This window comes from Scomber japonicus, chromosome 19 (genome assembly GCF_027409825.1).
Source record: "Scomber japonicus isolate fScoJap1 chromosome 19, fScoJap1.pri, whole genome shotgun sequence".
Classification (NCBI taxonomy): domain Eukaryota; kingdom Metazoa; phylum Chordata; class Actinopteri; order Scombriformes; family Scombridae; genus Scomber; species Scomber japonicus.
Window position 1 is genome coordinate 16,050,169 of NC_070596.1, and position 16,686 is coordinate 16,066,854.

General features: G+C 39.1%; 1 protein-coding gene across 1 annotated transcript; it reads left to right on the forward strand.

The window, feature by feature from the left end:
* Positions 1–1,441: 1,441 nt before the first annotated feature.
* glis3 (GLIS family zinc finger 3) lies at positions 1,442–15,890 on the forward strand. Its single transcript, XM_053339481.1, has 10 exons — positions 1,442–1,814; positions 2,405–2,579; positions 2,666–3,809; positions 8,772–8,933; positions 9,047–9,157; positions 11,643–11,784; positions 11,940–12,012; positions 14,702–14,859; positions 15,422–15,595; positions 15,775–15,890. Exons 1-10 carry the CDS (start codon positions 1,442–1,444, stop codon positions 15,888–15,890), a joined length of 2,628 nt encoding a protein of 875 aa, XP_053195456.1.
* Positions 15,891–16,686: the final 796 nt, after the last annotated feature.

Below are 16,686 nucleotides of genomic sequence, written 5' to 3' on the forward strand. Positions count from 1 at the left end.
AAGAACTGAAATAATTTGTGCTGTAAAACCTTTATCTAACTGAAAATTAAAAAGTATGCCTGCATATTCTTCCTTTTCAGAGTAGATTGTAAATATGTTTTACAATCTCATGTTAAGTACAGTCAATCAAAGTATACTTAACATGTATTACTTAAAGCGAGGCCACTGTGAAGTAGGATTCACTCCCTACAGCCTTTACTTCCTGGATCACTGTAGATGTACATGTAGCACATTGTAGTTATTTTTACCCAAAAGTCTTTTACTTTACAACCACAGATTTGATGTTTCTAATGCTGCAGTTACATCATATAGCCTGAAGCCACTGCAAAAATCCAACATATTAAATTACTGCCCTTTTTAAAATAAGGAAAAAGGCCAGCATACGTAGAAATGGCACAACAAAGGAAGTAGGGGTTTAAAATGGCCTAACCCTAACTAGTTATTTGAAAATATTATTCTTATGAATATATAACTAATTCATGACATAAACTTTTCATGTGTGCAAACAAAATACATATATTATATGAACAAATTATATAATAGGCTACAGTAGGAGACCTGTTACAAACCCTCCCAAAATCTTTAATTATTTATTGTTACTTAGTCAGTTTGAAATGACGTCATTCACCTCCTAAAGCCATGTCAAGGGCAAAAGGGTAATCGGGGAAAGAAAAGAAGTTGGAAACAGAGGAGTGAGGTGGGACATTCAAACTGAAAAGATTCCTCAGAGGCGTGACTTCTCTACTCAGTGCACACCCATAACAAACTCTGAGAGAAACACGACAGTTGATCCTCCTGGTGTTCTCCAGATTACATTCACAGCTCTGTGGACTGAAGGAGCCATTCATCCTGACATGTCACTTTGGGAAAAGTATTCGCGACAACAACAATAGGTGAGTGAGCATGCCATTGACAATAGCAGTATGATGAAAAACTTGTCTGCAAAAGTCACATTTTTTTATTGTTTGATAATAGCCTTATAAGGACTTTTTTTTTAATATCAAATCATTATTAATTTGTGTCCCTACTATTTATATGAATTATAATGAAAACACAAAATTGAATTGTGATTTTTCCTGTGTGTTTTCCCCTATGTTGGTAGCCTAGGTGTTGGCAAGCATTTATTGATATAGTAAAGTCTGAAATCATTTTATTCTAGTACTAACACAATTAAACACTATTTTCCTTTGAGTGTTTTTCTACGGGTTTAGGGTTCAAAGTACAAAGACTGTACATGGTTTAATAATACATTTCCTGCAATTCCATATTTTGCTGATGCTGCCCTCCTTTTTGAAAACTGTTTATTTTATGTATTCTTGTGTTTGAATCACCTCCTACTGTAGCTATGAGCTGTGGACTACCATCTACTGTGTAAAGAAAACACAACTACTTGAATTGACTTCCTTGTGGGCACAGAGCCTCTGAGGAATCTGCATCAGCCATGACTGGAAAGGGTTGTCAGCTCCTGGTGTCTCCATGTAATGTGTCTCCATCACTGGGTATGATCAGAGGGCACCAGTCCCAATCCATCAGGATACCCATGTCTTCCCCCCAATGGGCCAATCTTAGTTCCTCCTCAGGCGTGGAGAAAGTGAAAAGAGGGACTGTCCACTCCTTAGCCTCTGGGAAACATAGTGAAAGCCATGTTGTCTTGCCAACCCTGAACCTCCGCAAACAGGTGTTAATCAATGGGAAACATCTAACCATGCCGAGTCCAACCCCACACCAGCAAGTACCTGCTCTTCATCCTACAACCACAACAGTGACGACTACCATTCAGACAGGGCGCTGCTCCTCTAACAAGAGCTTTGAAGGTAAAAACGTCAACAAAGGATACAAATATCTAATCGACCCAGGATGTGTGAACTGAACTTTACTCTCCAGAGCAGTAGTTTAATATTACAGTATTCATGATGTAACACCCAGTTAAAAACAAAATCTCACTACATTTTAAGTGAGACATCAGGGCACACAACCTATTAAATAATAACAGTAGTGTATACATAATAATAGACTTCTTAATTTCTTCTCAATTTCATTGAGACAATCTTCATACTTCACTTATTCTCAATGTGCTCTTCCCACCCCTACAGTCTTCTTGTTAGACCTTGTGTTCTCTTATTTATTGATAATTAACCAAGCATGAAGCTGGTCCTGAAATTTTCTACAGAGGAAAAATGGAAGGAGGTGAAAAGCTCATTGGTGATTAACAGAGCAGAAAGTGTCTCTGGCCCTCTTAGGCTGGTGAGGGAAATTCCACCATCTACTGTATAAACATTACTCAAAACTGGCTAAATTTGTTGGTGTCCTTGGATATGTGGAATGTGGATTAAAGTTTTTTGTTAGATAGCCATTTTCCTCCTGGATATTCTGTTTATTAATTTCAAGGCTTTGTGTCCGACAGGTTGCTCTGTGTCTGGGCCCACCATAGAAGTATTTGGGCAGCCAGCTGGTGCTAACCTGACAGTGACCAGTAGTCCCATAACTGTTGTCAAAGGCCAACCGTGTACTGCAGGGCCTGCAGCGCCTCATCCACCATCACATCCACAGAGCATGCAGGTTCCCCACACTGATGGCAGGTGGGCAATATCAATAACAGCATGTGATGATGAGCTCACTAAACCTTAAGAGTGTTACTAAAGTGTATAATAACAATCTGTTTCAGATCCTTACTGTCCAGAGAATCACTGGCATCCACTACTCTCAGTCTGTTTGAAACCCAGTCAATGTTCAGTGGCAGACATGACTGGCCGTATGGCTACCGTGTCCTTCCTCCCCTGGGGCTACCTCAGTGCTCCACCCAGGCTAGCGAGGGCGGTGAGCATATCAGCCTTTCTCCTGGCACAGCCATGTCGGGCACGACTATATCAGGTGGCACAAGCACCTCTGCCTCCCTGCCCTCGTACCTTTTTTCAGCTGATGCTGGGAGCCCCAGACAATCTCGTGCTAAGAAGAGAGCTCTCTCCATGTCACCTTTGTCAGATGTCATGGGTATTGATTTCAACTCCATCATACGCACCTCACCTACCTCACTTGTGGCTTATATTAATGGTTCTCGCAGCTCTCCAGCCTCCCACCCTACACTCTCACCTGTCCAATCTGAAGGGTATGGTCATTTCCTGGGTGTAAGAGGTCGATGTATCCCCCCAGCCCATCCCTGCAGTATGCCAGGCTCCTCTCAGGCTCTGGCCCCACAGACAGAGTGTGGCCGTATGCAGATGCTTGAAGAGGGAGGGGGTCTGGAGAGCCAGATGGCTAACATGGTGGTGGAGCAGCAGTGCCTCCCAGAGGAAGGAGGGGCACTGGAGAAGACCTCAGAGACCTGCAGCCAAACCGCCAATAACATGCTGCCATCTCTACAGTTTCACCCAGCTGCATTGACTACTATCCAAGAAGCTGCTACTCCACAGGGGCCTCCGCCACCCTACCACTCCCACCAGCACATCAACCTCGCCCGACATCACTGCAAAATAAAGACCTCTTCTCAGGACCCTCTCACCCAGGCTCCCATGGCTCCTCCCAGGCATGGGGTCAGCTTTTTACCCCAGATCCCAATGTTAGAGGAAGAAGAGGGAGAGCTAGAAGACTATGGAGCCCACTGCTGCAGGTGGTTGGAATGCAGTGCAGTCTATGACCAAAAGGAGGAGCTGGTAAAGCACATAGAAAAGCTACATGTGGACCAAAGGAAGGCTGAAGATTTCACATGCTACTGGGTGGGCTGTCCTCGCAACTTCAAGCCCTTCAATGCCCGATACAAGCTTCTTATCCATATGAGGGTCCATTCAGGAGAGAAACCCAACAAGTGCACGGTACACCATGCACACTACAACAGTGTCTCTTTTCATGCAACTGAAGTCTATATTTATTTTCATATAATACTTGATTCCTCTACTTCTCAGAAAGAAGCTTCTAGTACACAGATAAAGACAGCTCCCTCTCAATCAGATGATTGTTTTATTCATTTGTGAGTCAAAAGCAGGAACATAATGAATGACAAGGGGCTCAATGGGGTCATTTCTCAGTGTTTCATTCATTCTAGTTGAAGGCTTTCACGCCTCAGTCGAGAAAAAAGCCATTTTCAGTGTAAATGCCTTTGCCTCTGTGTTTATGGCCAAGGTTTAGATCAGAAATATGGCCTTGCTTGCCTCTTAACTTTAGCCATAGAGTAATTAGCAGAGCTCTGTTATAATTGACATGGATATTAACTCAATTATGTAGTTATTAAATCAACACAAAGGAGGCCTAGCACTTTAGATCTGGCATAGCACCATTGTGCTCTAGTAGCTACTGCCTGGGCCTGTCAGCAGCAGGGGGTTTGCCAGGCCACAGATTGACAGACTTGGCCGTCGTTCTGGGAAGGTGATGCCCCATAGTCTGGTTCTCTACAGGTCTCGCTTCTGTGGCCAAACAGTTGGCATTCAGCCATGGCCTGATTGTTGATGAACTAGTATCCTTATTTCTCAAAAATGGATTATCTAGTTCTTTCAGATATGTTGTAATTTAATTATTTTATATACATATTTATGTACGTATAAACACAGATATAGATCTTCTGTGTTAGTCCTTAACTCCCACTGGAAAAAGACTTAGATTTAGATGAATAATGGACAAAGCACTGCCCAAACATGCTCCATGTTTCTGCTTTCAACAAGTAAATTATTAACAGCATGCATACCTGTAGTCAACCTTTTGTTCCAAAATACTCACTTATTAGTAGAAACCAGCTCTGTTGCTATGGGGCTGAAAGTATTGGATGGGTCGTGTACCATGTATCCATTCAATAATGAGGAAAGTATACATGGTCACAATCTATTGCCAAAAACATAAATGATACCAAGTGACATCTGTCTCTTTTTGCTGTAAAGTAATTATAGAAAAAAACAAACAAATTCTAAAGCAAAAAGAGAAAAAGGCACCACATTAGATCTATCTTTCCTGGTCTTTAATGAGGCATTTTGATTCTACGTGGATTTTCTTAAGGTCAAGTCTGAATATTATGTCAAGATTGCAGGGATTTTCACAGACCTGGCATGAAGTTCGACATGTGATTACTTCTACTCCCTCCAAGGTTAAAAAATTGTGCTGAAAATGCAAGATAGGAACATTTTGAATGTCACAGAACAGGTAGATTAAAAGGACTATTTAGAGAAAGCTGTGGTCACTTGAAAGAGCTGAATAAAACAACTGCCCAAGGTGTAGAGCACAGTTATTCCTAGGAAATGATTGGCAGGTGAATAAACTGATGATAAATGAAGTGTGAGCGAGCAGCAGAACAATGAGGTAGCTCTTGTTACACAGTGAACATACAGGGCAGGCCCAGGCTTGTACCTGTCATTTCACAATCTGTTTGATGACAACTGAACAGTTTGTTAACATATCCTTGATTCGTCAGTCTATTTGAGTATGTCACCTTGATTTAAACATCTGAAGTTTGACAAGCATTGTTTGAACTTGCAAAACCAAAACAACTGGAGTCCCACAGTCATTGTGAGTCAGTGCATTGATTATGAGTTTTGGAAAATATTCATTGTCATGTTAGGCTATTTCCATTTTCCAGGACTCTATCCTCACATAGCTATATGAGATATGGCTTGCTGTTTGGCATTATTAGTTTGTATTCTATTTCTGTCATGTTTTCTACAACCATTCCACACTGAAAATGCCAAAAATGTTCTTTCAATTAATGTCAGTTACAATGACTGAATTAATTGTGTTTTCGTTTTGGGTTATTAATGATGAACCCAAAATATATTCTGTTCAGTAAAGCAATAATTTGCATGTATGAGAGTTGTAATGTTAAGCAAAATTTACTCCATCTATTATCTTTCAGTATTCTCTGATCAATGATGCATGATTTTTTTGCACAATCCTCTAAATGTCCCTGCATGAGCAGCTTGTAATTCAAACCTCGCTAGTACCACTGACAACAGGCCTGATAAAATTTCAGGTTGGACAACATTTTATGCGCCGTTGTTAGTTACAGTTTGGTTGAAATTACGGTTTGGCACCTGACATACATTTACATACATATATTATGGCTTCTGTCATTATTCTGGAAATCAGGCTGGTGATAAACATAATGATTCCTATTATGGAGGATATTTACATTTTCTGTAACATTTTAATTGTTGTAAATCACCCATATACATATTACAACATAGGTTTCATGAACAAGTAGTGTCTTTTGTACTAAATAGTATTAAAACGAGCTTACTGTAATTTTACAATCACTGACAGTTTGCTATGTACATTGTTTTAATTTAATTTAAAGCTTTTTATTATTTATTTTGTTGTCTATAAGCATTTTGGCCCACAGTATTAGGAAACAGGTACAACAAAAAAGAGTAGAGAGGGTAGAAATATCAGTGTTGCAGCAGGGAAGAGCAGAGTCCAGAATGAATTGACCTCAGAGTAAGACTGGGCACTGGACAGACTCCGCTGGCACACACTGCAGCTGTCATTGTTCAGCCAGGGCATGAGTACCTGCCAGGACCTGTCAGAGGCTGGCTGTAACACTGATCTACACTGAGGAGCCATGCTGCTTTCTTTTCAACTCAAACGTCCCTCACCACCAACTCAAAAGCCCTCCGTGCTTTATGAGAGCTTCATGAGACAGAGAAAGAGAGTTACACAGTTACTCCTGGCTTGTCCTGGAGCTCTGGCAGTATTTTAGCACTTTGGTGCTGAGAGACGATTTATCTTTGCCTTTGCTGTTTTTCTTGTGGCACTCTGGCAGAAGTTTCTGTTGTTAATTCTCTGTCTTTATTCTATATTTAGGATTGGTTGACTTTACAAATGTATCTCTCATGAAAGAGCATTTACTGCATTAGAACAGAATCAGAAAGTGTGCCCAGGTGAATATTCACTGCCATGCGTAGGAAGGGGTTATGAGAAGATATTGCTTTCTCATTTTGTGCTAATCTACTATTTGATCAATTTCCAATTTGTCTGTTTTTTTGTTTTTTTTCACTAAATGTTAAGACCTCTTCATTTCCAGAATCCAACCACAATCCATTTAACAGTCACAACATGATCATAACACTGAATTGTAACAATAGGTTTGCAGCAAAGAAAGCCTAGCTAGAAAGTGATAGTGGAAAAGTTTTTATTTTTATGTTCAGTTTTAGATATTAAGGGATTGTTTTTGAGAGAAGATGTTGACAGGAAATAGCTATGTCGTGATGACAAATGGCAAGTATGTTCACAGTACATGTGTAATTCAGAGGAATGCAATCAGTTAATCATTAATGGGAAGGAAAAAAATTGCTTTGGCAGTGATGACTGAGAGGTATCAGTATTTGAGAAATTCAGTGTTAGAGGAAGAATAACAAAACTGGACATGGTCTGTGTGTGTGTCCCATGAGGCTTAGTAAGGACATTCCAACCCCCTGTGCAGGAGGAAGGAGAGTAAAGTCCTGACTTTGATCATTCACATATCTTAGCAATGAAGTCACTGTGGCTGCATGACACTGCAAGAAAAGAGCTGTTTTGTTGAGTTGTATTACTGTGGCATTTTCCTGAAGCACAAGAAGTAACAGAGTCTTGTGTAAGATGTTTTTAACATGCTGTTGTTATGAATATACTGTGGCCATTCCTCAGTTTGAGTTTTCGGTGAATGTATAAAACAATAGTGAGTTACTTTTTTGTAATCGATAGCTACCAACTGCTGACAAGGTGAAACAACATAAAGGACTGAAAATACAAAAAAGGACAATACAGTGATGTGTGTATGAACACTGACCCCTGCTGGTGTCACTCACCACCATCAGAGACATATTTCTTAAATTATGATATATATATATATAAGCATAAAAGTATTTTTGAAAAAAGAAAATGAACATTTGAAATAGTGAAATAGTAAAATAACAGCTTCACATTCTGTTGGAGTGTCAAACACAATTTGTAATCAAGAGTCTCAAATTAAACATGATGACACTTTAATTCTTGCCTGTCCAATGATATATTTGCACAGTATGATGTGTACAGTATTTGTATTAAATAGTACATTATTTGCCTTTTCTCCAGTAAAATTTCATCTGAGCACCAACAATTCAAAAGAATGCTGACTAATATAAAGGCACAGTCATCTAAATTGCATCAGACTTTACAATGTTAACAATGAGTCTTTCCTCCTCTTAATATAATTTTCTTGTACATTTTTGCTTAGTTTTATAATTTTTAGGGTTTTTTGTATATCTATCTATCTATCTATCTATCTATCTATCTAAAGTAATCAATTAGAATTGGCTAATGGTTAAAGGTATTGTGGTTATATATAATGACAAGCAATAAAATAATCTCCTCACTACTACCAATAGCAAGCAGTTCCAACCGTGAATGGAAAGCATAACCTTGTCATAAAACTAAAATGCACCTGTCTCTTCCAAATGTCTGTCGCTCTCAGGGCTTCACTGCTTTATAGCTTCTTGTCTGCCAACCATGAAACAAGGCTTAAGTGTCACATCAGACTAAATGACAGTAATTTTTCTATTTGAAAGGTTTTCTTTGCAGTCCCTCCCACACACTGAGGTCAGCTGCTTTTTGTATGTGGTGGGCTCCAGTTAATAAGCTCATAGCTCCAGGTATATGTGCAAAATCAGGTTGGAGATGCTAGAACTTATATTGAATATCATGATGGATGGAGATGATACACCTCAAAATCAATGTCCCCCACCCCAGGCCTGTTTTTAAATGTAGAAGTGGAAGTAATGCCTATCTTGATGGCAATAGACTCCTTTCATTTATTTTACTGTGTTTGTATGCGGTTACAGTTCGAGGGCTGCAAGAAGGCTTTTTCACGGCTAGAAAATCTGAAGATCCACCTGCGTAGTCACACGGGAGAGAAACCCTATCTGTGTCAACAACCGGGGTGCCACAAGGCCTTCAGCAACTCAAGTGACAGAGCTAAACACCAGCGTACACACCTGGACACAGTGAGTGGCAGTCTTGCACAGACGATCCCACATAATTATGGATGGTATTTCAAAGCTTGTTTGCCTATATGTGGAGGCATATATGAAGTTTTCATATTTCTGTGGCCGTGCAGAAGCCGTATGCGTGCCAGGTGCCAGGCTGTGTAAAGCGTTACACTGATCCCAGCTCCTTGAGGAAACATGTTAAATCCCACTCTAGTAAAGAGCGACAGTTACGGAAGAAGGTAAGAACTGCAATGCATGCTGTAACACAATTCACTTTTTAACCTCTTAACGCACGCTGTTCCGTCTAAGGTACGGGACGGATGTTAGGATGTAGCCACACGTTCTTCTGAATGTTTTAAACACCAAACCTTAAACATATATATTCATGCCGTACATCGTTGGAAAGCTTAGATTGTCCTGATTCATTCAAGACCACTCACGACTTATATGGTTGCTCACAGCCGTAATAGTATTAGCGATTAGCTTGGCTAGCCACTCAGCTAAGTGAGAAAAGCTATAATGCCTACATACCTTCAAAGTCTTCCCTTTATCCACAGCGATCATCTTATGACTCAGCACTTTCTGTACAGCTCGCCAAATATCCGTTCTTGTGAAATATGAAATCCGTTTCCATAAAACCGAAATACTTTCCTCAATATGTCCATGTATTTAGTCCAACACGTAACGTAATAACAAAAAATAACAAACCATATACGGTCCGTGTACGTCATTTCCTGACCTGCGCGTCCATCTCAGAGTACACGTGACTAGATGTTTACGAGCCTCTTCTGCTTCTGACGACACCACACACAAGCCAATCGGTGCTTTGGATTAGGCAGTACAATATATCATTACGCACTCGGCATTTTGGTACACGGTTGGTTCTTCTTCGACTTGACATATGACTTACAGCAAAATAAACAGACAGACAGACAGACAGATAGATAGATAGATAGATAGATAGTCAGTCAGTCAGTCAGTCAGTTAGATAGGTAGATAGGTAGATAGGTAGATAGATGGATGGATGGATTGATGGATGAATAGATAGATAGATAAATAGATAGATAGGTATGGCCAAACAAAAAAATATGGTTACATATAATAATATAATATTTAATAATAATAATAATAATAATATGGTGTCAGCTTTCATTAGAGATCAAGATTTTGATTGTAGGCAAAGGGGATGTGAAGTTATAGGTGTTTGATTGCGGTTATACAGCTTTGGTAACCAAGTGTCCATTTGGAGTCTCCAGAAAGGACCTAAGGAAAACGCATGGACATATCTGTTGAAAAATAATTCTGAAAAATTCATCTTTTGGTCTTTTGACTGCATGAAGCCAAGACCTGTGGCTCTGGCCTCATTGTGTCTATATCCTGCTGAGAGGTTCCTGAATGTCTGTACACATGTCATTGTAAAGGCAAACCTATGGGCGAGTAAACAACCCCATTATTCTAACCTCTGCCACTCTTTGTCAGTAAGTCACAGAATCACACAGACACTTTTAGAAGAATCCTGAGAGTGTTTCCTTTCCAATGATACCAGACACATATCTGAGTCTCAAACTATGTGGGATCTCTGCTGCTCACAATTTGGGCATGTCGTTTAGGCTAACAACATAAAAAATGGGGGCGTGTATTAAGTGGTTAATTTTTTTTTTTACGTTTTTTCCTCCTTGAGAACATTTAGAAACATTGTACACTAACGGACAACTGAGTGAAGATGTAAAACTGTCCACCATTAGTGATGTGTTTGCTACACAGCATCACTTCCTGAACATCACAACTATGGACAAAAGGAAATCTACATTTACACATTTCACATATTTCATTTCATTATGCTGTCATTTGTCTAATTAGCTGAGAGTATTGTGTATACTCACTGTGGATGTGCTCTCCATCCCACTCCCTTAAGCTCTGCAATTTAACTGTTCGCAGAAACATCTAATTTACTTTTACCTTCATTAACTCACATCTACTGTAAGTGTGCATGCAGTCAGATGAAAATATCCTGGCTTGTCAGTTTATACATCCACCTACTGTGTGTTAACACTGACAAGGCTAGGTCACAAAATAATACACATAATTATGTTGTTTCTCATACGTTGTCTCTTTAGTTCTTACTGAGGGTCATGTCACCATAGATACAATGAAGGTGGGTTGTTACTAAAAAAAAGTGACATTTTACAAAGTTTCCTACATGCACAACTTGTGAAAAATAACACCCTGAATGTATTATACTATGTATTCATACTAAAACCACTGCAAAATTATAGCATACTGTATAACAACCCTCTTAAGCATCCTAAAGCTTCTTGTGTAGCCTGCAAATGGCTAAATAACTAATCTGACTCCCTTACGTAATAATGACCATTTGAGATTTTTTGTTTGTTTTTCGCCATCATTAGGTAACAGATGGTAGTGTGTTTGGCCACAGCTAATATAAAAGAGGTTTTTACGTCAATGTTCAAATCTATTAGTTATCTATTAGTACATCTAAAACCAGAAAGTGTTCAAGGTGACCTGGCATAGGAAGCATGAAGCCTGTTATGTCTTTCTAATCAAAAAACAACAGCACAAGACAAAATCTATTCAATGTAAATGATTAAAATGAGTAATATTGTTCATACAACTATTAGAGTATTACTGTTGGTTTTATGGCAAGAGTCATATTACTGTCTTTACCAATGTCCATGTTTATGTTTCAATGTGTCATTTCTCCAGATGAAATCCACAGCTGATGGGACCCAGGACACACTGACAGAGTGTTTAACCATCCACCCTCTGCAGCCAAGCCTCTCTCCCCTGGCAAGGATAGACAGCAACTTGAACCCATCCTCCAAAGCATCTCATGAGTCATACTCTGGTATGTTTTAGCTCTGGTTTTTTGTATGTGTATTATATGATGCAAAAACTAGATCCGTAAACACATCTTCCTGCAACCACCTGTGCATAATAGTTTATCCGTTAGATTTAGGCTGTGGTGGACAGCCCTGAAGTGTCTGTCATCCTGTTCTTCAGCTGCTCTGCAAGGACAAGACTCCTCCAGCAATCCGCACTTGGCTCTGTTGTGCTCCTTACAAGATAATTACAGGTACAGAGGATTTTTTTGTGTTATTCTGGGGACTGTAGGTCTTAGGGTGTGAGAGAAAGTTTCAGAAAGTAGAAAAAAGTCTTTCTTCTGTATCCTTACTGTGTTTGCACGCACATACCAAAGCCTATCCCCTTTTCATGCTATTCTTTTAGAAATATTGTGCAATTTAAACATGTCCACCAACATAAGAGTCAACAGTTGGAACTTTACTCAGCAAGCCAAGTGGTCGTTTCTTTTCAGTTTGTATTCCCATTGGCACGGTTAGAACTTTAAACCATGAATAACGTTAGTGCTTCACAAATCTTTTTTTCCTCAATCAATCACAATCAACTTAAACACTAGTTGTCATGGATTCATGGCTATAAGCTCATAATTAGAATAATCAGTTTAAAAGAAAGTGCTAGTTTGAATGCTGAGAAAAGGTTTTTTCTTGGTTTGTGTTTATCAGTATGTGTGTGTGTGGTGTGTTTACTATGGCTGGGAAGACGCTTTACAGTTTGCAAATGGCCAGAAACTCATTTGCCTGGTCAAGCCATAGGAAATCATCCCTTCATCTATATACTTCAAAGCATGTGATAAAGGATTTCTGTCATTCTGAGCAGCCAGATGCTCATGGCTCCTCACTGGCTGTGATTGTTCTCATATCAGCAGTAGGCCAAAGCATTCGCTGCAGGATTCCGGGTAGACAATTGGCCTGTGAAAGCAGACCTCGCCTTGCCTCATTGGTCTCGACCGCCGGTATTAATGGATGCTATAGTCACCGACAAGAGCGGCTAAGGAATTCAATAAGTGAATCATAAAATCTAAAAAATACCATTTAAAGTCCACTGGGAGAAAAAAGACGCCGTAATTACTTTTTTAGATGTTAAATCAATTGTGAAATCCTTGTTGCCATTTTCTGTACACTTTACTGGGATTCTTTCGGTTCTCATTCAGTCCTTGTATATTGTCAGCAAACTTTGGCTCCTTTAATTTTCCCGTTATTGGCAAGTAGACATGTAAATGTGTTACTTGGCCAAAACCTCACAGCAGGGGTGTCAGCTGCCATGGCCACTGAACAATATTTTGATTTAGCTTAATCCTCTGCATTTAACAGTGAGTTACGTGATCTTTGAAAGTAATGTTCTTGATTTTCTGGAAATTTGACAATGAGCTATAGAGGTGCTATCATTGAGGTACAACCCAGCTGTAGAGAAAAAACATATATTCAATTCAATTAATCCTATTTTGACCGATTACACGCACTACAGATGGAGCAGTCTTCATGTATTATCTATACACTGAAAAAGGTGACAGAATGAATTGCAAGCTTAGACTTCCACTATTGTGTTGGAAAATGATATTAGTGAATAATGATTGCACAGGCCATAGTGTTTGGAGTGCAGACTGACATATATTAAGAAGAAGTTCCTTTAGAGTGTTGACTCTGTTTATATGAATTGTCAGGCACAGAGGATCAATCATATGGTCATGAGCTTGATAACAGAAACACTTAAGATGGCACATTTTTACAGTATGGCGCAGAAACTGCAGTGTCTAGTTTTCATAATCTACCAGACATGTGCCTTCAATAAAGTTAAAATAAATAATGTTCAGACTCATAGCAGAAAGCATCCTACTTAGAGTACACTGCTTCATTGCATTGTTGTACAGGAATTATGCAGTGCAGAAGATGAAGGGTTAAATCAGCTGTGCCAGAAGCCACCATGCTGAGGAAGTGAAGCAGAGGAATCCATGAAAGCAGCAATTCTCTCCTCATTACATGGATGTATCAAAGATCTGTAAGAGGAAGCTCTGCTGCATTCTTGTAAAGGGTAAAGATCATTTCAAATACATGCAGCATTGTTTTTCCCACCTGCATCAAACAAGAAATTTAGTTTGTTTTCTACGTTCAAGTAAAGCAAAAGGACAATCGCATGATGACAGTTTATTGTCAAGGTTTGTGTCAGATTTCCGCAGACCATGCAAAACTATGACCTTGTGGTGGATTCATTAATGTTTTATTTGCTGCTTGACTGTGCCATTGTCTGTGCATTTGTCTGTGTGAAACATGAAACCTGTGTGGAAAATATAAAAGTGGAACTATGCAGTTGTTGGCATTGGTTTATAGCATGTAAGCGTGTTTAAAGGATGATGCAGTTTGTGAGTTTTAATGTTTTTGATTTATGTAGCCTTTTATGTCTACAGTAAGTGGTATAAAAGGAGAGTATGATGACCTTTGATGGTGATTTTTTTTTATTCCATAAGTTGATGTCTAAATTGATGTAATTGCCTATAGAAAATACATAATATTGTGTCTTACTTAACTTTGTTATTTCATAAATAAAATATCATAAATTGAATAATATATAGAGGATGGACACAACAAAGCTGTAGAGTGTGTTTCAGTACAGTAGCCCTGCAAAACATTCAGGCTTTTTAAAGTTAACAGCATTATTTGCTGGTTTCTAGGGTGTTTTCATGTGTGGATTTTTAAATCCAGCTTCACAATTGGAAAAATTGTTTGGTGCTTATAGAATTTTCAACATTCTTAGTTTTTATTGTCTTGGAAAACATTAGAAGGATGTTCAAGGATGTTAGCACATGATTCACAGGCTACAAATAAGTCATATGGTTTTTTGGGGTTTTTTAATCATTCTTTTTCTTAATTCCACAAGCAGATTATTTACTTAAGTCTGAAATATTTCAGGTTTGTTGATCCTTCCCCTCACCAGCTGTTCCCTGGGGACCAGCGTGTGCCATGCTCTTCCACCTGCCTCCCACATCCTCCCAATGGGACATCGCTGCAGAACATCCGAGATCTGAAGCAGCCCAGCCAGCTGCCTGATCTTGCAGATCACAACCCAGGTACTCAGAGGTCTATCATCTGTGTGCTGTCATGGTTTGTCAAAAATGCTCCTTCCATAGATGTAAATACAGTTGTGCACAGGCTAGCTCATGGCTGAAGGAGAGGTTCTCATGAGAATGGTTTTATAGTGCAAGTTTCACTGAAGAGCCTATTAGCAAATGTGTAGGTGGTTTGACAATCTGTTTGAACAGATTTTCTCACATGCACATTAATCGTGCAGTATATCTTTACGATGTGTAGCAGGTGGCAGGTGATTTTCTAGTTACTGTAGACAGAATCAGATAGCTCTACTCTATATCTTTAAATAGATATAACCTCTTTTCTTCCTAAGACTTGACAAGCACAGTGATGTTGACAAGGTTCTAAGAAACACACATGTCAGTTTGAACTGCTGAGATAAAGGCAGAGTTTGACAAGACTGAAATAAACACTTTGTTTCATTTAAGGGGTGTAATGCTGCTTTTATCCTATAATGTATAATTTAAGGACAACAGCTATAGAAAGCTATAAAGTTGTTCTTTACAATAAGAATAAAGCAAGACTTTCTCATTTACTCTGTAGAGCTCCCCGGCCAGATAAAGATGTTATATTCTCCTCCACAATATGGTGGGATCATGGCACAGACCAGCTCAAGTCACCTGATGCAAGTTGATGCCTTTGGTGACAGCCTCTCTCCAGCAGTCAATAATCCCAGTGGGGTGGCCAACTCACAAATAGGTCTTTCCTGTGTTACAGGTAATGAAAATACATTCAAAAGAAGATTGTGCTAGGATGAGCATTTTATTGCCATTGCATTTCACAACTCTTGCTGTGCATGTGTTTCTCTCTCTCTCTCTCTCTCTCTCTCTCTCTCTCTCTCTCTCTCTCTCTCTCTCTCTCTCTGTGTGTGTGTGTACGCACGCACTCATTTGCAGGATTTGGTGTCCAAGCACAAGATGTGGCCTCTAATCAAGAATTACATGAAGGAGAGTGTTTCAGTGTAGTGGACCACTGCACAAGTCAGGCCGCCTGCATTTATACAGAGGGGTGATGATATCCTATTGCAGGTTTCTCTCCTTTGGATTGTTTTGTGTCCCCATTCCATTAAGTAAAATGGTCAATAAGAAGAACACAAGATGGCACTGCAACCTGGTGGCAGCTTCATTCAGAGGAATAAAAGACTGATAAACCAAGATGCAGCTGTCTAGGTTTCATGGAATCGAACAAATTGACTCTATATTCTCAGTTTTTCTTTCTTCTCTTTTCAACAAAATCTCTGTAAATCTACTATCTGACTCTATTATCTGGATTCTGTCTCCATAATCAATGTAAAGTAATGACTGAGCCTACAGGATTTTAATGTTTACTTCTTCTGTTTTTATACAGCATGTGAATAACACATAGTAAGTACTTCATGTCGTTTATTGTGACATTTTGCACAATATTCTACTCTGCAATCAAAGTATGCTAGTGATCATTTATTAAGGTTTTTCTTAGAACTTTGTAACTATAGTAACAAGACAGCCTTACCATTTCACTGTAATGTTCATAGAGATAACCTGTTGTTTGAATATAATAATGTGCTATGATTGCTCCTGTGCCTAGTGCATGAGGCAGTTTTGTGTTGATGACCACACCAGTGATTTTGCTTGTTTTAGTTTATGTACTACAAATTCTACAAATTCCTTTTGTAGAATTACACAGAATCACATTACATTTGATCATTTTTCAAAGCATTGCATAGCTTTAGATTTTTAAACCTGTTTTTGCCATTCATTTTCATACAGTATTGAAGATTTACTTCAACACTTGCTTGACGTGTGAACTACCACAGTGATGACAGCTAC